At 26.5% G+C, this 20,786-nt stretch overlaps 4 protein-coding genes across 5 annotated transcripts in view; 2 read left to right on the top strand and 2 right to left on the bottom strand.

The window, feature by feature from the left end:
- Positions 1–3,594: 3,594 nt before the first annotated feature.
- On the bottom strand, positions 3,595–4,698 carry LOC129611684 (splicing regulator SDE2). Its single transcript, XM_055524955.1, has 2 exons — positions 4,528–4,698; positions 3,595–4,458 (listed from the first exon to the last, which is right to left on the bottom strand). The coding sequence occupies exons 1-2, from the start codon at positions 4,618–4,620 to the stop codon at positions 3,724–3,726; spliced, it is 828 nt and encodes a 275-aa protein (XP_055380930.1). The 5' UTR covers positions 4,621–4,698; the 3' UTR covers positions 3,595–3,723.
- Positions 4,699–5,799: 1,101 nt separating this feature from the next.
- Positions 5,800–6,823, top strand: LOC129610702 (ribosomal RNA processing protein 36 homolog). The gene is made up of 3 exons (XM_055523363.1): positions 5,800–5,968; positions 6,043–6,571; positions 6,624–6,823. Exons 1-3 carry the CDS (start codon positions 5,903–5,905, stop codon positions 6,755–6,757), a joined length of 729 nt encoding a protein of 242 aa, XP_055379338.1. The 5' UTR covers positions 5,800–5,902; the 3' UTR covers positions 6,758–6,823.
- LOC129610711 (39S ribosomal protein L11, mitochondrial) lies at positions 6,747–7,701 on the bottom strand. The gene is made up of 3 exons (XM_055523374.1): positions 7,418–7,701; positions 7,044–7,328; positions 6,747–6,984 (listed from the first exon to the last, which is right to left on the bottom strand). Exons 1-3 carry the CDS (start codon positions 7,550–7,552, stop codon positions 6,814–6,816), a joined length of 591 nt encoding a protein of 196 aa, XP_055379349.1. The 5' UTR covers positions 7,553–7,701; the 3' UTR covers positions 6,747–6,813.
- A 1,111-nt stretch (positions 7,702–8,812) lies between these two features.
- Positions 8,813–20,786, top strand: part of LOC129609966 (spastin) — a 29,988-nt gene continuing 18,014 nt past the window's right edge. For both annotated transcript variants that reach the window (XM_055522262.1, XM_055522254.1), the window contains exon 1: positions 8,813–9,759. In XM_055522262.1, the coding sequence (XP_055378237.1) occupies positions 9,168–9,759 (592 nt within the window). In that variant the 5' untranslated portion in view covers positions 8,813–9,167. The remainder of the gene's footprint in view (positions 9,760–20,786) is intronic.

Raw genomic sequence — 20,786 nt, 5'->3', positions numbered from 1 at the left:
ACTGTATATAAATTCAGATTTTAAAAAGATAAACAAAAATAACGGAAATTTAAGAAATTACAAAATTTCCTTTTCTTACTCCAGCTTTTTATAACTTCTACATAATTCGTTTAAAAATTTCGTTTTTATCTCATCTTCGAAAATATTTTATGTTGGAGAAACCAAATTTCGAAAAAAAAAATTTCACCATTATTTACTTAACATAAAACTTCAAAATTCTCCTACGCTTTAAAATTCATTAACTAAATTGTTTTTTAAAAGCTTCATTAGTTTAAGCTTAAAATTTCAATTTAAGTCTTCGCACTTTTATTTGCACAATTTTAATGCTTATGTAAAATTGAAGTTTGTGTAAAATTTGGAAATTTTGTCTATTTATCTATTTTTATACTTTTCTGTTCTTACAATTTTAAGGACACTAGTAAGCTTTTGGTTAACATAACTATAAGCGTGTAAATTTATCTCTTAACACAGTTCAATTAAATTTGGTAAGAGCCAGAACTCAAATATTAAATTTCAAGAAATTCCATTAATTAGCTGCGTAGATACGGTAAAAAATGTAAAACCGGCACCCAATTCATTTTCCGATCACTGGTCTTTCCAAAAAAATTTATAGAATCATTGTTTTAACACGTCTAATTTAAACATTAAATTTCAATGAAACCGGTTGGTTATTTCTCTTTATATACGCAAAAATGTATAAACATCCAGTTGCTGGCACCTGATTTCTTCCAAAAGTGAGGACGTTTTGCTGACGGTCGAATGAAACTTAAGACAAACGGTCGAATGAACCGAATGATGAAATATCAAGTAAATCCGTTGAATATTTTTTTCGAAATGATCAAAAATGTAAAACAGGCCCACCAAAAGTCCAGTTCCCGAGACCTGATATATCCTAAAAGTTGATCAATCCGTGACATAGTCGAAATATAAAACTCACATATAAAATTTCATGAAAACATCATTCTTCAGTTCAGCTGAACTTGAGATGCACGTGTGACAGATAAATCGACCGACACACAGACAGATAAATCAAAAGACAGTCAGACCGACATCTCTTTAAAAATAGTTTATTTACGCTTCCCTGCTATGGGGAAGTGCGTTCCCACCAAAAACTCGACATCCGAATTTTGGTGCCTTCAAACAACCTCCCTTTTTGTATGCAATGTAAATATTATTCTATCTATATTCTAATTCTCTCTCTTCTATCTGTCTATTCTAATCATCTAATGAAAATACTATTGTTAAAAAACCAATTTTCAAAGTACTATAAAGTTCGTTCTATGATTCATTGCTGAATAGCCTAATGACCCACTTTTCCAGTGAATACCTAAGAGTACCATTATGTTTAGAAAAATTATGTCCATGTTAGCCAAAAATCTGCTAAAAACAGTCTGCCTTTTATGTAGGTCTCTTCCTTCTAAACCGATTGCGATAAAGAATTCTTAAAAAAAAAATGTACATACTGGTGCATGCACGAATCAATACAGAGTACCAAAAACAAAGATGTGAGCAACATAGGCTGCATGAGATTATGTGTTTGGATCTTAACAACTAAGAGTCTAGCCTCCGAAAAGAATAAGCGAGATGCCACCGGTTTGTTGATCATTCGGAAAGGCATATTTTGCTCACTTCGATCCGTTTACTTGCAATAAACCTTGGATATACTTACATAAATTAAAATTATAGAAATTTTTTTAAATATTTAGTACATTTCAATAACTATTGTTAAGTTGTTAAAACAAACATCATAGGTTTTATCTTTCACCAAAGCCTTTAAAATTTTAAAATCGAAATGGTTTTTTATTTATCAGGCGCGTCATAAAAGATATTTTAAAAGACAAATAGGAGAAAAATATCCAAAATTCCGCAAGTAAACAAAATACAAAGTATTGTAAATTTCGATTTTGTTAGTAAAATTTTTCTCTCACTTTGGCTACTCTCACTTTGTTTTCTTTCTTACTATTATGACTATTTTTTTAAACCGTAAGTTGCCATGAAACATATGTATGTTTGGAATACAAAAAATACTTCAAAAACCATTGTTTTCATACAACAATTTGAATTTGAATAAATTGCTATATACATATGTATACATTTTAATTAATATTAGGCAATTATTAAATAAATAATATTAGCAATTATAAAATTTAATATGAATATTCAAAAGATTATTAATTCGAAAGATCAGTCTAAATATATTCCAGATTTGCCAATTAACCATTATCAAAGTATTTTGGAAAAATTAGCTGCTGCAAAAATAATTAACCCAGCACAATCAACTTCACCTCCAATATTGGAGGATATAAATTATAATAAACATTTTAAAAAAAATTTTGTAGGAAAAAATATTGAGAACAATGAAAACAAAGTTAATTTAGATTGCATAAGCACACCAACCAGACCTTTTCATGATAATGGCAACAGTGTAGAAGATTTTTTTGAAGATAACACCTTCCTTCAAGAAGAGTTTTCTACATCAATTGATGAAGAAATTAAATCTTTTAATGCAAGAAATAAACAAACCGTTAACCAAAATGAGGAAAAATGCTCAAAAAATGAATTGAATGATGTTACTAACGGAGTAAATTATATTAATAGAGGTAAATAAAAAACATCTTAAAATATTCTATGTTTGGATGTAAATAATAATATCAATATGTTTAAACAACAAACCTGATTTTGGTAATAAAAAATTTTACGTATACAACGAGAATTTCTATAAATAGAATAAATAGTATTGTATAAGTATTTTATGATTAAGTTAACAATTTATTTTAAGACAATACATTTGTAGAAAAAGAAACACAAATACTTAAGGAAGAATCTTGTATTTTGGATAACGAAGATAAAAAAATTGAAAGTTTGTTAAAATTGATCGATTATGAAGCAAACAAACAAAAATTTCCAATAAATGCCGCTTCAAATTGTATTAACAGCACTTTGATCAAATATTCTCATTCTGATCAATATGATAGACATGATCAATTAAGTTTTGAACAATTTTTTCAAAGATCAGATTATTACGTCTATTTAATATTGATTATAGCTTATGTGATCCTTATACTATTAAGAGCTACTGAGAAAATATTAATATTTATTAAAATATTGTTAAATAATGCTCTTTTAGTATGCTGGAATTATCTACAAAATAATTTACGTTATAATGGATCTACATCTAATCTATTGATTTCATTTATGATCATACCAATTTCTTTCATTCTCGCAATTACATATACTGGATGCTGCATTGTGCATTTGATAAACAAGGTATTTTTGCTAAAACTTCCAAAACAAATAGTCACACAATCAAATTTGTCGAAATAAATGGCTCCAGAAGCAAATGAAACAGAATTTTTTTTAAAAAAAATGTGTCTTAGCTTTTAAAATAGCTGCGTATTTTGAACTATAACTTAATATATTGCACAAAAAATGAATCAAATTCAATTCTAATAAAAGAATAATTTCTGATAAATTTTGGGCAGGCTTTCATTTGAATTTTTAAATACCAATTAATTAAATTTTTCGTAATTAGTGGATACTATTTTCATTGAATTGAATCAGGTACAATATAAAAAATATAACAAATTCTTTCAAATATGAATTTATTTAAAGAAAAATATGTTTTTATACCACAAGTTTAAGCTGGATACTAAAAACGTAAACTGAACTTACACTTACATATAAAATTTTCATTATTTTTCTTAACTATTTTAAACAAATTCTTTAATTAGGAATTGTAAGTACATCTCTTTTTTGTACATCGGAACTCGAACAACTTGTTTCGTTTGTATTTAATCCACTATCAAATGTGTTAGAATTTGAGCTACTTTCGTTTAAAATGTGTTTGCTAGAATTCGAGACTTCAGCCGAGTTATTGTCGTGATATGTTTCCAATTCAGTACTCATCTTTAATTTTTTACATTCGGTCTCTGATTCCGAATCACTATCTGACCCTGAACTTAAATCATCATCAAACCAAAGGTTCGGTTTTCTTTTCGTAGTAATCGTTTCCGCTTTTCTCTTAGCAATACTATTTTCCGCTTTTTTAAATCCTTCTTCCACTGCTTCGCTTATTTTTTCCGTAAGTTCAGATCGTGCGTTTTCATAATTAATATCTTTGAATTCGTGCTTGGGAACCGCTATTAATCTCTCCAGCTTCCTTTTCTTTCGTTCTTTTGCTTCTTCTTCTCTTTCTTTTTGCTTCTCTAGCCATGCTTTTAACTTTTTCTCCTCATTAATATCACGGAGCCGTCTACCACTCAAATCTCTACAAGCTTCTTTGTTTGTTGTTTTCTCAATCTGAGCTCCAATTGCTCTTAGCATTGAACCAAAACCCCCTTTTCCACCATTTACTTTGAGGCTGATTTCAGTGTCAAAATTAATCCGAGTTGAAAATTCAGTAGTATTCGTTAACAATTTTCCATTATAGAGCAAATAATAGTCCTCTTTTGTAAGATTCTGGAACACACAAAATATACTAATCAATAATCTACACATTTTCACTATCTTACAAAAGTTAATACTCACGGTTAAATTGAATACGCTTTCCAATATGTCTTCGTAAGACTTCCCATTATGTCTTAAAAACGGAATCTTATTCAAATATACGGTGTAATTCATTTTTATGAAACAATTATTAAATTATTTATTAACGTTTATGTTTTTAGTTTTATCTTGTAAATGCAAAAATTTGACGGTTCTCTATTAAAAAGAAATCACAAGTGTCAGAACCTATTATGACATTCTGAAACAGGAATGCCAGTAGATGATTAATATCTTATGTAATTACTTTTCAAAATCATAGCTATACCTCATATTTTAAAATATGATTTCCATGATAATTGATTTCTAGAACACGTTAATTTTCACATTTTACATTTATTTATATTACATTTATGAACACATTTTACGTTTATTTTCACCTAGATGGAAAAAGTCATTTCTTATATTTGCAATAAATCATTAAAACAACTTACTTTATGCCTATAATAACATCTTTCAACTCAAAAATAGGGTTGCATATAAATGTGCGTACATACTTTCTATTTTTCTCAAGCGAAACAAGTATTTTTTTTAATTAATGAGAATTTTATTCGTGAATATTTTTTGTTTTTTATTAGCGAACTTATTCGTTTGCATAAAACGGATTATTCGTAAAACTAATACCATCCTAAACTATTGACAATACCATACAATAGTTAAAATGAATGACAAAATTTTTTATCGCAAAAAAATGATTGTTAATATTGAAGTTTTTAACGTATTTTAAGTTTTAGAATTATAAAAAGTCTTAAACAAAACGTGTGTATTTTATTGTCATTAAAATAAAAAATGTTACGTGCTTAGAATTGTTACGTGTTTATATATGTATATTAAAATAAATTATCCACATATTCATCTTTCTTATAGCACTTAAGTATAACATGATAACCGGAGTTACTCCAGTTGTAGAAGAAAAAAACCATATTTACCAAAACCCTGACCTGCTGCCAGTAAACGTATTGAAAAAATTATTTGATACACTAATCTTTTAATTTTCAAATTTTTAAAATATAAATTAACTTTAAGAACCACATAAAACAACAAAAAGAAGGAGAAGAAAAAAAAATTTTTAAGACAAATCAACTTTTTAAAAATATACCTTTAGTTTTATATGAAATCTGATAATGAAAAAAACACGCTCAAATTCGCCGCATCTAAAATTTAAATTTTTTGGCACAAAGTGTAACCGCTGCAATAGCTTTCTAGGTATTTTGGTAACGAAACGAAAATGTAAACATATCGGAAAAATGTCAACAAAATCACATGTATTTGAGCTTTTGCTACTAAACTTTAATTTGTTTTACTTTGTTTATTATTGTGACACAAGCACAAAGCTAAATTAACAAATTAAAATCCATTAATGGACTCATCGGAATCAGAAGAAAACTCAGATATAGAGCCGACAAAAGAAGATGACCAAGAAAGGGTAATATGCATGTACCTTGCTTCTAACATAAATATAACAATATGTATGAATAATGTATATGAATTCGAATTTAGACTGCTATCCGTGAAGAACTTTCCTCAATGTCGTTTGAGGACCTTATGAAACTTAAAGATGAATTGGGATCTAAAGTGTACAATGAAGCTATTTTTGGAAGCAAAAATAAAAAAATTTCAAAAATCAACAAATCTGATTTTAAAAGAGCAAATAAGAACAGACCACGAGAAATATCTTCAAAGCGACAAGTCCCTTTTTTGGGAGTAGAATTGAGAAAGCCACTTACAGCTACCGAAACACGAGACCCTCGATATGATGAAAAGTGTGGAGAGTATAGTTCATCTGTGTTTAAAAATAATTACTCTTTTGTAAATGAAATACGTGAAAATGAATTGCAAAAATTAAAAAATAAATTAAAAAAAGCATCAGGAGAAGAAAAATCTGAAATAAAATTTGCTATACAGCGATTAGAAAATCAGTTGCGAGAAGAAAAAGCTTGGAAAACCCGAGAGTCAATCAAAAATGAAGCAATAAAAGAAATTCAAATTGCTAAAAAAGAAGGCCGAAAACCACACTATGCAACCAAAAGTATAGTTTTCCCAATTCAAGCGTTCAAATCTTTTATTAAACTTTTTTTCAGAGGAACTACGTACAAAAGAACTTGTCAAACAATTTGAGGATTTAAAAAGTTCTGGACGTCTTGCTAAACACTTAGAGAAAAAGCGGAAAAAGAATATCGTAAAAGACAGAAAAAAAATTGAGCTTAATGTTTGACTTAAATATAATTTTAAATTTATTTACTAATACAAAATAAATGTATAAGAAATTGATTATCCTGTTCTTAACATTTTTGCTTCACGTTTTTCTTGCAATTCCTTACGTTGTTCTTCTACAACAATTTTTCGTTCTTCTAAAAATTTTGAATACTCTTGAGGATCTAAATGTCGAACTATTTTAACTCCGCATGTTCTAGCTACTCCAACTAACATATTACACATTTGCTAAAACAATAATGATCAATCATAATTTAAATATAATACTTTGAGTTTTACAAACTTACTTCCATAGTCAAAAGGGCATTGGGTGGATCTTGTATCTTTATTGTAGCTATTTCGTATAGGTGTTTTAGTGTAATTTTCCCAGCGATTTCCTTTCCGGGTTCCATAGCACCCTTTTGAATCCCTGCAGCTTGCTTAATAAAAAATGTAGCTGGAGAAGAGTGAATATCTAATTCATAAGTCCTGTCAGCATTTAAAGAAATACGGCATGGTAGTGGTATGCCTTCTTTATAATCTTTTGTGCGCTCATTGAAATCTTTGCAAAATGCAGCAATATTTATTCCTCTCTGTTTTGTAATAAAAAAATTATAAAAGGCTATAAATTTTTTATGGAGAAACAATAAATGCATAAATATATATGTACACATCTACATACCTGACCAAGTTGCGGTCCCAATGGTGGATTGGCTGCTGCCATTCCGGCTGGTATATTTGTTCTCAATTTAGTTGTATGTGCTACTTTATCTACAACCTTCTTTAGAGATTTCAGTTTTCCAGCAGCTTTAGACATATTTAATTACTAAAATTTTATAAGAAATAAGATTTTTTTGCTAAAATTTTATAAGAAACCCCAAAAAGCTTAATAACTCTACAGCAACATAATAAAAATAGGTTAATTTTTGTTTTATAAAAAAACAGCTGATATTACTAACCGATTTGACTGTTCACACTTGTGAACTTTTATTTTCACCTGAAATGGAATAGTTCATAATATTTGAAACATTATGCTGATGAGTGCTTACGTTTATGGGAAAAAAAGAATGCACAAATAAAAAATTTTTCAGAAATTTAAGACACTCAGTTTTTTGCCGAATTTTGTGCATTCTTATATTTTTCCCCCAATGTTTTTTCTTTCAATCATTAGCAGGCTAAGTGATTTGAACCACAGAAATCCAAAATATACATATCATTTTCTAAATGCACGTTCACGCACTTATTGACATTTACTTTGGTTAGTGGGCGAATTTATGAGAAAAAGTGTACTTACTTAATACTAAGTGACAATTTCCAAAAACCTGAATCAGTAAACAAAGCAGTTATGCAGTCTAGAGTACTTACCTAAAATTGGGTTTAAAGTTTTAAATTTTGAAAATCCAGTTTTTTGCTTCAAAAAAATATTTGTTGCAAATTATTCATAAAATGTTATTAAATGGAACAGGAACTTTTTTTTACAATATGTTCCAAATAAGTAAACAAATAGTATTATTTCAATGTTGATATATGTTGTTCATCCATTATTAAAGTTTTTCTATCAAAATGTTAAAAATATATTAATTAACATTTTTTCTTGGTAGTCTTTTGTGAGGTCATTGAAATCTTTACAAAATACAAAAATATTTAATTCCATCTCAAAGTTTCTATTTTACTCTGCAATAGCCTATGCAATCATATTATGCAATGGAGAAAGTTTACGCTACAAATTTAGTAACTGCTACGAGTTGAAGTAAATTATCTTTTTTTATCACTATGAACTTAAAATAAGAAAATTCAACTTTTACGGATTAAACTGTCTTTATATCCGGCGGAAATGTGCATTCTTACAATTTTAAGAAAAAAATGACAATCTTTTCAATAGATGAATATGTACTTTTAATTGGTACATTAACAATTCTAGATGAAACGAGTTGTATTTTCAATAAAAGGAACATGCAGGTGTAACATAAATATTCATTATCTGGTAATACCACATATAAATTTGTTTCAAATTCTATCGTTTCTCAGAACTTCAAAAGAACTATCAAAATTTTCAATAAATATTTTTAAGTGGGATTGCAAAGTGGTTTATTGTATGTGAAATTATTGGTTTTGCCAAAATTAAAGAAAAAAATTAATAATTGTGGCTTATAATCGTAAAAATAATAAAAAATAGTTCATTTAATACTAAAATGTCAAAAAATAGTTAAATCTAAATAAATATAATAAAAAAAAGTTTCTAAAAATAAAATTGGGTAATACCTGTATTGTAATGAAATGTATCACTATTTCACCGACGCATCCTCTTTATTGTTCTTTGTTGTCTTCTGTTGAAAATAGTGAAAATTTTGCAGTATAGTTGAAAACATCCAAAAATTGTCCTATCAACTTAGGACAATTACAATTGATAAACCAGTAATATAAACCACCTTATGGTTCGTAACAAAAGCACGTCATCGGCTAATTCGGCCAGTAAATCTTCTACACCTAAAAAAACACATCGTAAAAACGCTTCTGAATCTTTAAGTTCAAATGACGATATTGTAAATAATCATCGTCGAGATTCAACATCTAGTTCTAGTACAACAAATGAATGGGGCTCGGTTCATAAACAAAATTTATATATTGTATCATTTCCAATAATATTTTTGTTTAATATATTGAGATCAATAATTTATCAATTATATTGTATATTTCGCTATATATATAGCGCATCAAGTCGTGTATTATATCGTCCAAATATAATTCGTAAAGATTGTAATTTAGAAGTAATTGTTAACAAAACCAGTGGAAGTACAATTTCAAGATTAAATGCGAGAAATCCTGCAGAGGATCAATTAGTTGCCTATTGTGGAAGTAATAATAATACATTAAACAATTGTAATAATAAAGAATTGGTTGAAATGTCTACACATCGTAGTGGGCCAGGGCCAGCTGATCCATTATTGGCTAAACAAAAACACCACCACCGTAGAGCATTTGAATATATTTCCAAAGCGTTGAAAATTGATGAAGAAAATGAAGGTAAATAAAATTTTTTGGTATTTTTTTTTTTGTGCAGCCTAATTCCCGAATTTTTGTAAACATTTTTGTCTATTTCTTCGTGTTCGTAAATAGTAAAAAAACGAGTTTCTTTAAATTTCCTTCTATGGGAACGATGATGAAGGCCAACAAATTAAAACAGAAAATTTTATATAAGTTTTTTTTCTAATATACCTACATACATAAATGTATTTAATGTAAACTATGTAGTTATTCATGTATTGTATACAAATAGTTTTAATGTTCACAATGTTTTGTACTTATTATAAGAAAATAAATACACAAGTATGTACGTGTGTATATGGCATATACGCGTACAATATGGATATAATTTCCATATCTGGAACAAAAAGCGTCGCTCATAGCTATTGTTTTCTGTTGTCTGTTATGCTTTTATGTCTAGCAAAAGCTAAAAAATGGAAAAAAATCAATACTTATTTGGGATATTACAATAAAAATAAGATCCGATTCTTTTATTTTAAAAACTTTTTTACAAAATTATGCTATAGAGTAAGTATGGATGAACAAATTGAAAATATGCAAAGTGGTGGTTAATCCGGTATGAAATACAATAATTGACGTATTTCATTATTAAAGTTGCATCTTAACATTGCGAGAGATGTTAAATTCATTCCTACCTACCTACCTACATACCTATGAATTTTAAATCGTATATTGTTTGTCTTAATAATTTTTAATTATTATTTGTTTGCTTTTATATAGATATTTCATATAAAAATATCAAATACTTCAATTTCAATAATCATTTTGTACATTCATACATTAAAAAATAATTATACTTTGACTAACCTCAGAATGTATTATACTTACTAATTTCAAATTCTATAACTTTTAAGCAAAATGTATCGAATATCATAAGCACGTGGCGTATTAAATACTTATTTATGATTTAATAATATTATTAGCTTTATCAAAAGAAATACTCTTGGCGCGAAACGTGGTTTTATGCTTGCACGAATTAGCGCACTATTAAATAAAACAAAAGATATACATATGTAGGTACAAGTGAATAGTTTACATTTATACTTTCACTTATTTCAGAACAATGGCAACGGGTAATCTTAATTTTTTAATTATTAATTAAAAACGCTTTATTTATTAAATTAAAACTTAAGAAGCATACATATATACCGAGCATATATCATATTATAACAGATTTTGAGTGTATATTATGCATTTTATATTTATATTATTGTACATACAGGGTGATTCTCCAAGAAGTTAGGAGCCGTATACCGTCGAGTAGAGGATCGAAAATGAATAAAATTTTTATTCGAAACATGGTGTTAAATTGAAACCGTTTCCGAGCTAGACGGATTTTAAGAAAATTTGTTTTTTTTTGTTTTTTGAACGGTTAATGGCCTAAATTAAAGATTAAGCAGCTGGGCAAAATCCTGTAAAGAGAATTTTGGAAGTTTCAACAGATTTCATGAGAAATTGTCGGAACAAAAAAACTATTTGTTTGAAGTTACATGGAAAAAAGTTTAATCAAGTGAAACACATTACATTTTTTAACATTGAGAAATTACACAAGTTCTACAAGAAAAACGTATTACCATATTGCCTTAGACTTAAGCTTTCAACTTCCTTTTCGTGTTCGTCATATTGACCTTTTTGTTTAAATAAGTTCTTCTCTACGTTCATTTGCTTAAATTCAGTATTTCTGGTCTTATAGATTGTCTTATCAGACCATTACCTAAAATATCAAGAGATTATGCAAGCAACGTGTTATTAAAATTTATAAATATTTTAAGTATTACTCGTCTTATTTTTCTTTAGTGTTTTATTAAATTATTACATTGATTATCTCGCTAAATACTGTCAAAAATACAGAATCGCCACCTAATGTAACTTCGACTTCCTAGTCGAAAATTTTGTAATCAGAGTTGAAATATTAAATTTCAAAGAAACCAATCTAAATTAAACTGAGATACTAAGAATTTACTTATAAACTTTTCTAAAATATTAAAAATGAAATTTAGAATAAATTGTGTTCGGTAAGGTTATTTGAATACTTATTTTGCAATTACGTTGAATTTGTGAACAATTCTAAACTAAATGTTTGATCAATCGGAAATATATATATATATATATATATATATATATATATATATATTAAAATACTATTTGGTTACTTTTTTTAATTTTCTCATTTTGCTGTTAATTCCGTTTTTTAGTGTTTTTTTATTTTTGGTGAATTTTCCAAAAGTATCTGAGAAAACTATCATTGAATCTAATTTACAAAACAAATCATAAGTTCTTGCATATTTCATTCACTTTACACTTTTTTAATTTCATGTTTTTTATATGAACCGAAATTTTTGGATTTCAAACCTTCAACTACCTCTGAAAAAAAAACAAAACGAAAAAGGGTAACATTGGAAACGAAATTTTATGCATTGATACTGTTCTCTTCTTTTTTTAATTGAAATGAAAAGTTATTGATCACGGTAATTTAAATACGAAATAAACCTTTCCTATATTTGTCAAATAATTTTGAATAAGAATTGTGCGGAGCAATATAAGTATAAGCACTATTTCTTTTTTTCACCAAGCGGCAAACAGTTAATTAATATAACCAGAAATTTAAACATATTATAAAAGCGAGTTGTCAGCAATACATTAAAACTTTGCAACTAACAACAATGGGAAATTAATTCAAAGTGTTAAAGTAGTTTAAACTCTGATTTTGAATAATAATCATTTTCGAATTTGTTAAAAAAATTCTCGACAATTAAAATCTCTTAATTACTTTACCTAATTTAAGTAACGTGAATCCTAAAATTAATTAAAATTTCCCTGTTATTGAAAAATATTGTACTTGTTAATGAAATCGAAAGAGAAAAAATACACCAATGACCAAGTGCCACAAAATTATCCTTTTGATAAGCATAAAAACTTTTTCATTTTTTTTCCTGATTTTAAATTTCCAGATTTTTTTTTTATTTTTAATTTTATGAATTTTTGAAAGTAAAAGTTTAACAAAAATAAAAATAGAATTATTGCAAGGCCGCTTTTTGTTACTTGTACTTACAATGAATTTCAATTAAACTTAAAGGTACATACTTGCATACCTAAATAAATATAAAAATAGGTTCACTTCAATCATTTTTCATTATTTTTACTATATTTCTAATGCATGAACAATATCGCGTGTCCTTAGATCGTGTTTTACTTTAAGACAAAGAAAAAAGTTCTGTAATTTTTCTAAACTAAAATTTTTCCTGTTTTTTTAATGATCCTACCGTTTATAATTAAGGTGAGTATTACGATGGCACCGAATTACATTAACTTTTGGTTAGACATGTAAGGTTCAGTAACTTTTTAAAATAATGTTTTTAAAATAACATTTTTCTCTTTTTTAAAATAATATTAACAAGATTTTCTTGAAATTTTATATAAAACCTACTTTTGATAATACGATGTGTCACATAACTTTTCGAGGAAATCAAGATTGAGGTAACTTAACTTCTACTATGGGTCAAGTTAAAAGTTTTTCCCTTATATTTTATCATTAACCAAACTTTGATTTTAGGGGCACATTTGACATTTTTAATCACATTTCAACAAACGGCATTGTTTAAAATTTATATTTCCTCAACATTTTCGCTAAAGCACTAAAAACATAATTAATTACAAAACTATGTTTTTATGTGCTGATCACATTAGGGTTTTTTATTCATTGTTAGCCATTTTTACCATGAACAGCAAAATGTTCATGTATATATATGTATACATATATAGTTTATATCTATATATAGATTTGCTTTTTCCTTATTTGTTTTGATTTTTAATATTTTGTTGTAAGTTTACAAATACTTATATTTTCATGCATTCATTTCTACAAAATTCAATTCCACAAAATTTCAAAGTATCTACTATAAAGCTGAAAAATTTTCAAAAAAAAATTATTCAAAGTATAATTTCCAAATCCTTTTTGTACAAATATGAACATGAATACTTATCTTAATCCTTAATGAGCAGAAATGTAATGTAAGAGAAATTAAGCATTTAAGTACTTAAATCCAAATGGGAAAATATTCAGTCGCTTAAATTAATTTTTTGTAAAGTAGCTCATTTCACGTTTACAAATTGAGTCATTGATTAAATTTGTTGCACCAATAAAAGCTTGGAAAATTAAAACAAATCCTTTTATAAACCTAATATTTTATTGAATAGTAAAATATTAAACGATCTATTTAAGTGTCACTGAAGTTATTGCAATTAGTTTAGAAGTGGTTGATGCCATATCAAACCTACGCTTTCTAGTTCCGCACTTACAGATCTGCGCTAAATATTTCTGGGGACATCAAGGTTTCTTGACGCTTTTGGATTCTACTCTATCCGAATGAGCGCTATTTTACTTAGAGGTTTTCTTTGAGTATCTTCCATTCACCTTAATCCTTTTCTTGTCGATAGATTTCTCGTCTGTTATGCAGAGCTCCTCATTGTTATTAGCTTTCAGCCAGAATATTCGGCATATGATTCTGTAGCCTCTGTGTGATAGCTTTTGATGTTGGCTATGTTTAGCTTTGAAGTGCATTAATTGATAAAAAAATATCGTTTACAATATATTACATTATTTAAAACCGCAATGTAATTTTAAGTCTTTAGTTTTGAGTTGAATTTAAAATTTGAAGGTAATACTCGTAGGAATGTGGTAAACTGATTACAGCTACTGTCAAATTTTAATTCCAAAACATACAATACGTAAACTTCAAACTTTCAACATATACTTACATAATGTATGTATGTATTAAGTAAATAAAAAAAATTTTGGTAGTGAAAATATCTTTTAAAAATTCTTTAATAAGTTTTTTTTTCTGTTATATAGAATTTTCTCAATACGAGCGGTAATACAAATTTCATACATATGTACAAGAGCGTAATATCAAGCAATATTTTAATCAAATATTAAATAGTTTAATGTACTAATGTAAATAACCTGTGCAACTTTGCTTTAAAAAATAATTACTAAAATTAAATTAAAATATTTCACTTAAATTTATTAACAAGTTTTTAAGTATTAAAAACTAATTTGGATTTGGGTTTATCTCTATCGGTTCTTAGTGTATGGAAAATTAACGCAAAAAAGTTTTCGTCCTAATTCAAGCTATTGAGAAAATATGTGAAAAGAATTTTGAAACCAATAAAAATTTAAAATGGGAACTTTTAAGAAGTACAATTTTAACCTTAGTTGTATATGAAAATTTTTAAATTCTAAATCGAATTTATAAAATAAACTTATTTTAGACTTTTAACAGATGTTATTGTAAAGATAATGCGTTAACATATTTTAAACAAATGTTACCTAATATTGTTGAATGTTGAATTGAGTTTTTTTTTGAAACATATCCCGTCGCTAATAATAAGTTTCTTCATAATTTTCCACCACATGCTAGTATAATAATATAGCTAGCTAGCTTTCTTATATGCATTGGTGTAGTTTATTCTACTTAGTATATGGTGCTCATAAACAATATAATTTAAAAATATAATTGCATAGTTTTGTATTTTTACCAATTATAAAAAAAATTGATCACTTTTAATACTTAACCTTATTTCAAAATCTTATAGTTAAACAAAAATAAGACACTTACAAAATAATGACAAATTCCCGATATTCAATACCTTTTGCAAGAAAAGTGGGTGCATATTTTGATTTTCCCTTAATGCAAATTTTCAAAATATAAAATAATTATTGTAGATATTTTCACGTGTGTATATTATATTTAATTTGAACCCCTTCAAGGATTTTACTTTGAATTGCTTTTGCTGAATCATCTACAGAATTGAATTAAATGTGTTATGAACATAGGTACATTTCCATACATAATATACTTACATATATATAATTTAATTTGAGTGTATATATATAGTTTTTCCAGTTATCCGTACCCTAAGTTAATTATTGCCAATGAAAATTTTCAGACCAAATAAGAATGACTAATACTCGTAAAAAGATTACAAAAACTGATTGAGATTGTATTAAAAAAACACATACATACTTGTTTATAATATGTACAAGATATATGTTGTATGGAAATGTGTATTAATTTTTTAACGAGCCTAAACAAAAAATTGTTTTACATTTGGTTATTATTTTGTCTCCCTTTAAAATACTGCCAAACTTTGTATATGAGAGTCAATTGCTTTGAGTTTTCCTATTTATATTAAACGAATTTTTCGGAGCCAGAGCAGTCTAACTAACATTTACAATATATTGCAAAAGATTTATATATAGTTTAAACAACTTTTTTGTTGTTTAACATTTTGAAATAAAGAAAAGACGAACAAAAGTTAAAGTTTTTAGACCACTCTGACTTTCAGCTACTTATTCATTACGTATCGTAAGAGAACCGGTATTGCCTTAGTAATAAACTTATTGTGGATTAAAAACTTTTGTTGCTCTAGAAATTTCTAAGAAATTATGAAAAAGCTCTATGAATTCCACTAAAATAACAACAATAATATTAAATTCATTTAAAACAACTTAAAAAAAAAAGGAAGAAGTTTTTAAAGCACTTTGATAGCACGATTTAGCTTTTGACTAGTGCTATATCATTAATTTGTTCAATCTTAATTTTTAAACAATAACAAGGGACGTTATTGGAAAACAATAAAAGTATATGTAAATCACCTATGTTACAAAAAAAATGACAAATTTAATTTAGCAACAAATTTAATGCCTTTATCAATTTCTTAGAATCGTTAATTATTGCTTGTACATTCTATACTGTGCACTGCATAATTCTTGTTTTTTCAATTAAGTTAGAGCTCCATTTTTTTTTTCTTTTGTGGAATACGAATTTTTATGAGTCGACGAGTTCATATAATAACATAAACCGCAGTTGACATTTTAGTTTTTCTTTTGTATAACATTAATTAATTGACATAACAATTGAATGTTGAGAAATAAAGAAAAATCTTTATTTTACTTTTAGCTTAGAAAAGTCTTTATTTTACTTTTAGCCTACGATTAAGCTAGTATAAATCAATAATTTTTCAAATATTAAGTAAGTAGGTCTGTAGGCTGTTATTAAAAGGAAAATTATAATGTCTGTAATTTTTCCAATTTTTTGCAAGTAATTTGACTTTAGGACTTGTCAATTTTTTTTATATATATATACACGAAGAAGTATAAGAAACTATAAGCATAAAATTAAAGGAATGAAATATGAGATCCTATCGATTTTTATGTAAAAAAGAACAAAATTGGAAACAAAAAAAAATTTACGAAAAGAACTTTGTTTTCTTTATTTTCTTTTTATTCCAACGTGCTTTCTATTCCATTTACATAAATACATACAACATTTACTTTCGTAAAGGTATAATACTACTTGTGTATAATTAAGTATAAATCTATAAATTATCCTTGAAGTTTCGCTAGCGATATCTTACAGTATGTTTTTGAATATTTTTCTTTTAAATGTTTAATTTTTGTCAGAATTTTATTACTTTTATATTAAATTTTTTTCTTTGAAAAAAATTTTCTATTATAATTTTCATAAAATAGACAAATATTTCTAATACAAGGGTACGAGTATTGGTATAAAAACGTACAATTAAAATTATTTTTACAAGTAGAAGGATACAAATATTAAATTGTAAAAATAGAAGCAAAGTTCGTGATATAATCAATAAATTACAACAAAAATGTACTTCTGTATTGTTGTATATATGTATGTACGTTATCATAAAAATATTTCAAATTAATATTAAAGGACTTATATATATGCATATTAAATATATAGGTAGGGCATAAATTAAAAGTTACAATGTTGTTGAAATTTTTAGTAGTTATGTTATGTTTGAGTATGTAGAACTACACTAGATATTATATCTATCATTTATTAAAATTATTCTATATCTTAGCGCTTCTTACTCACCAGGACAAGAAAGTTAGCGGGTATTATACATATACAAATTCGTGTAGTTGTATAATCTAATTTTCAAGTGAGAGAGTGAATGAAAAGTGAAAGTGATAAAATAAAAATGAAAACGTCATACATATGTACCTTTGTTTTTGTTTTTCAAAAACATACAAAATTCCATCACATTAGTTCAGTAATTTTATTTTGGAAGATAAGAAAAGTTTAATCGATAATTTAAAATTTTTACTGACACACTGAGAAGAAATGAACAAATTCAATTTTAAACATTAGTTGGAAATCTATGAAAAAATTACATATCTATATACATATATATATATATATATATATCCAACTATAAAAATAGGTATCTCAAGAACCGAAATAGGGAATGAGGTTATGAGCTCTTAAAATTTAATGAACCTACATAATCTGTATATTCTATATATCAAAAAAAATTTAATAGCACCTGTGCGTGTATATAAAAATTTTATTTATATATATATTGCTTACATTCTTTCATTTGTAATAATTATAACCGTACGAACGTATATTCGAAGAGTATACTAAATTTGATTTACCGTTTGTAACGCTAAGAAACAAAGGTCTGAGATAGAGAATCAAGCGTATGTTTTTGATCAAGCGTTGAATTCTGAGTCGATTTAGCTTTGTCCGTTCGTTCGTCTGTCCCAACGATAACCCATAAACTAGAACTACTCAATAACTCAAAAACTAAACTAATAACAACTTCAAAATTTATTTGACTATATATCTCAGAAACTATAAAAGGGATGGTATTGAAATTTCACACAAGCGAATATATTAGTAGGGCCAATGTGTTTGATGAGAGTTGTTGAAATTGGTTGGGTCCTTCTGGTAGCAGCCATACAACTTCATTGGTAGTTTGGCCATATCTTAGAAAATATTGAAAACTCAGTAATGAAATTTTGCATAAATTAATATGGTGATATGGCAACTTAATGTCAGTACCATAGTCAGCTATGACATATTTATTCGCACATAGGATAACAAATTCGTACGGGTATGTCAACTCTATTTTTTCTCATTTTTATTTAATTTTTTTTAATGCAATTAATTGTGATCCCATTTTTTTTTCATCGTTAACTTTTTTTCTTACTATGAAAGACTTTGTACATTAGTCCAATTATGTATTTTTTAACAATTTGCAAACTATGTTTTAAAGTTGTCTACGGAAGAAAATAAAAATTTAGTGTTCTCTAGTTAAAACAGTTTCATTTGTTATTTTTATATGAAAAATTTATAAGCGACATTAAACCTGTCTCAAAAAATTATAAGAACTTTTCTATAATAATTAAAAAACGAAAAAAAATGTGCTTATTTATTTCCTTCGGCCGGACCACCGTTCATTCGTTCGTCCGTGTGTTCGTGTGTCTATTAACAAAATTTCTACATCCTTTAAGATGGAAAGCTGAAATTTTGTGCAAAAATAGATTTTTTCTTTTTCGAAATTCGTTAAATTTGAATTTTCAGCGTAAGATTGATTTTTAAATTCAAAACTGCGGAAAATGCCATGCCATTAAAAAAATATAATTATTATTCTTAACCCATCTTCTTAACGGTCGAATTCACCCATTATGTACGATTGGACCGGTAAATAGATAGATTAAGTCTTTTTCAATATTTTTGTTTAGCTCATCCTAAATGTATGCAACAATTTGATATGCATGTTTTAAATGAAAATATTAAATAACGTAGACAATAGATTTTTTTTAAGAGCGATATTTTCTTTTGATCGAAGGAAAAGTGCTACTTTACAAACCATTTGTTTAATTCAACTCTATTTATATTCGTATTTAGAACTTCATACTTAATGTTTGGCAAAATAAATCATATTGAATGCATTTCTGTATCATTTGATGTATAATTGGGCTCTTTTCAAAAAAAAAAAAAATTTAGGTTATTACGTTATTTATATTGTTGATGTATGTATGTGCTATAAAATCAACAATCTTTAAAATTTCTTCATTGTGCAAAATGTGAAATTAAATGAAAATAAAATGGATAAAATCAAAATTTAATGTTTCAATGAACTTTTCAAGCATAAAAACAGACAATTTTTCACCTGTAGTGCCTACTGAACTATGTTAAAAAAACAATACACGTATATACACATGTACCATATACATACGAGTATAATGTTCATATACATTTCTCAACAGTTTATTTGTTTAAAATTTCAAAATTTTTTTAAATATAAATACATACACACATAGGTGTGTTATACTAAAGTTTGTTTTATCAGTCATTATTTGGAACATTTTAACAGACAAGTACATACAATAAGCAAACTGCATACGGTAAGTTTTTCCCCTTGTTGTTTAGTTATCTTTCAATTTAAAATTTACTTGGTGGTGAAAGGACTAAAGTTCTTTAAGCCTAACAATTTACAAAAAAATAAAAAACAATTTTTATTTGAAAGTTTTTAAAACCAAATAAAAATAAATATTGTTTAGAACTTTGGCAGTAATAAGGTAACTAACCTCAATAATTTTTATGAAAGTATGTATAGAGTATTTTTTATTTAATCAGTATAGAAAATCCAATAAAATTACTTCAAAGTACTGTCCTATGTTTTTTACAATACGTTAAATGTTAAGCAAAATTTGAGACTATTTGAAAATTATTCAGATTGTTATTGGAAATTATTGAAATATTTGAGAGAAAATATTGAAAATTATTGGAAACGATTGTTATTCTTTTCATATAGATGACAAATTAAAAGATATTACAAGCTTATATTTCAAAATTTTCTTATAGAAATAACAAAGAAGTTTAAATCTAGTATACGATTTTTTTTCGGGTAACAGCAAAATATTTTTCAAATTTAATTTTCAGTAAAGGATTTATAAATTATGAACATAAAAAATTCGAAAAAAAAAAATAAAAAATAATTAATTCTTAAATATTTTTAAGTAGTTTTGCGATCTATTTAAAAAGCTTGTTTAGAATTTTATAAATCCTCGTTAAGTTCGTTAGATAATTTTTTTTGAGTTAAAATCGTCCTGTTATAACTATAAACTTGTTCAGCGACTTATCCTTATACTTTTAAGAAAAAGGCCTCAAATTAAATATATC

The sequence above is a fragment of the Condylostylus longicornis genome, unplaced genomic scaffold, assembly GCF_029603195.1.
Source record: "Condylostylus longicornis isolate FDR11 unplaced genomic scaffold, ASM2960319v2 ptg000004l, whole genome shotgun sequence".
Lineage (NCBI taxonomy): Eukaryota > Metazoa > Arthropoda > Insecta > Diptera > Dolichopodidae > Condylostylus > Condylostylus longicornis.
This window is presented reverse-complemented; position numbering and strand designations above follow the sequence as displayed.

Excerpts from the sequence above, each read along its gene's own strand:
- LOC129610702 (XM_055523363.1), top strand. The coding sequence starts at position 5,903 with ATGGACTCATCGGAATCAGAAGAAAACTCAGATATAGAGCCGACAAAA. Across the intron at positions 5,969-6,042 it reads AAGAAGATGACCAAGAAAGG|ACTGCTATCCGTGAAGAACT; the intron begins GTAATATGCATG and ends ATTCGAATTTAG. Across the intron at positions 6,572-6,623 it reads ACCACACTATGCAACCAAAA|AGGAACTACGTACAAAAGAA; the intron begins GTATAGTTTTCC and ends ACTTTTTTTCAG.
- LOC129610711 (XM_055523374.1), bottom strand. The coding sequence starts at position 7,552 with ATGTCTAAAGCTGCTGGAAAACTGAAATCTCTAAAGAAGGTTGTAGAT. Across the intron at positions 7,329-7,417 it reads TGGGACCGCAACTTGGTCAG|AGAGGAATAAATATTGCTGC; the intron begins GTATGTAGATGT and ends ATTACAAAACAG. Across the intron at positions 6,985-7,043 it reads ATGCCCTTTTGACTATGGAA|CAAATGTGTAATATGTTAGT; the intron begins GTAAGTTTGTAA and ends TTATTGTTTTAG.
- LOC129611684 (XM_055524955.1), bottom strand. The coding sequence starts at position 4,620 with ATGAATTACACCGTATATTTGAATAAGATTCCGTTTTTAAGACATAAT. Across the intron at positions 4,459-4,527 it reads AAAGCGTATTCAATTTAACC|AATCTTACAAAAGAGGACTA; the intron begins GTGAGTATTAAC and ends TGTGTGTTCCAG.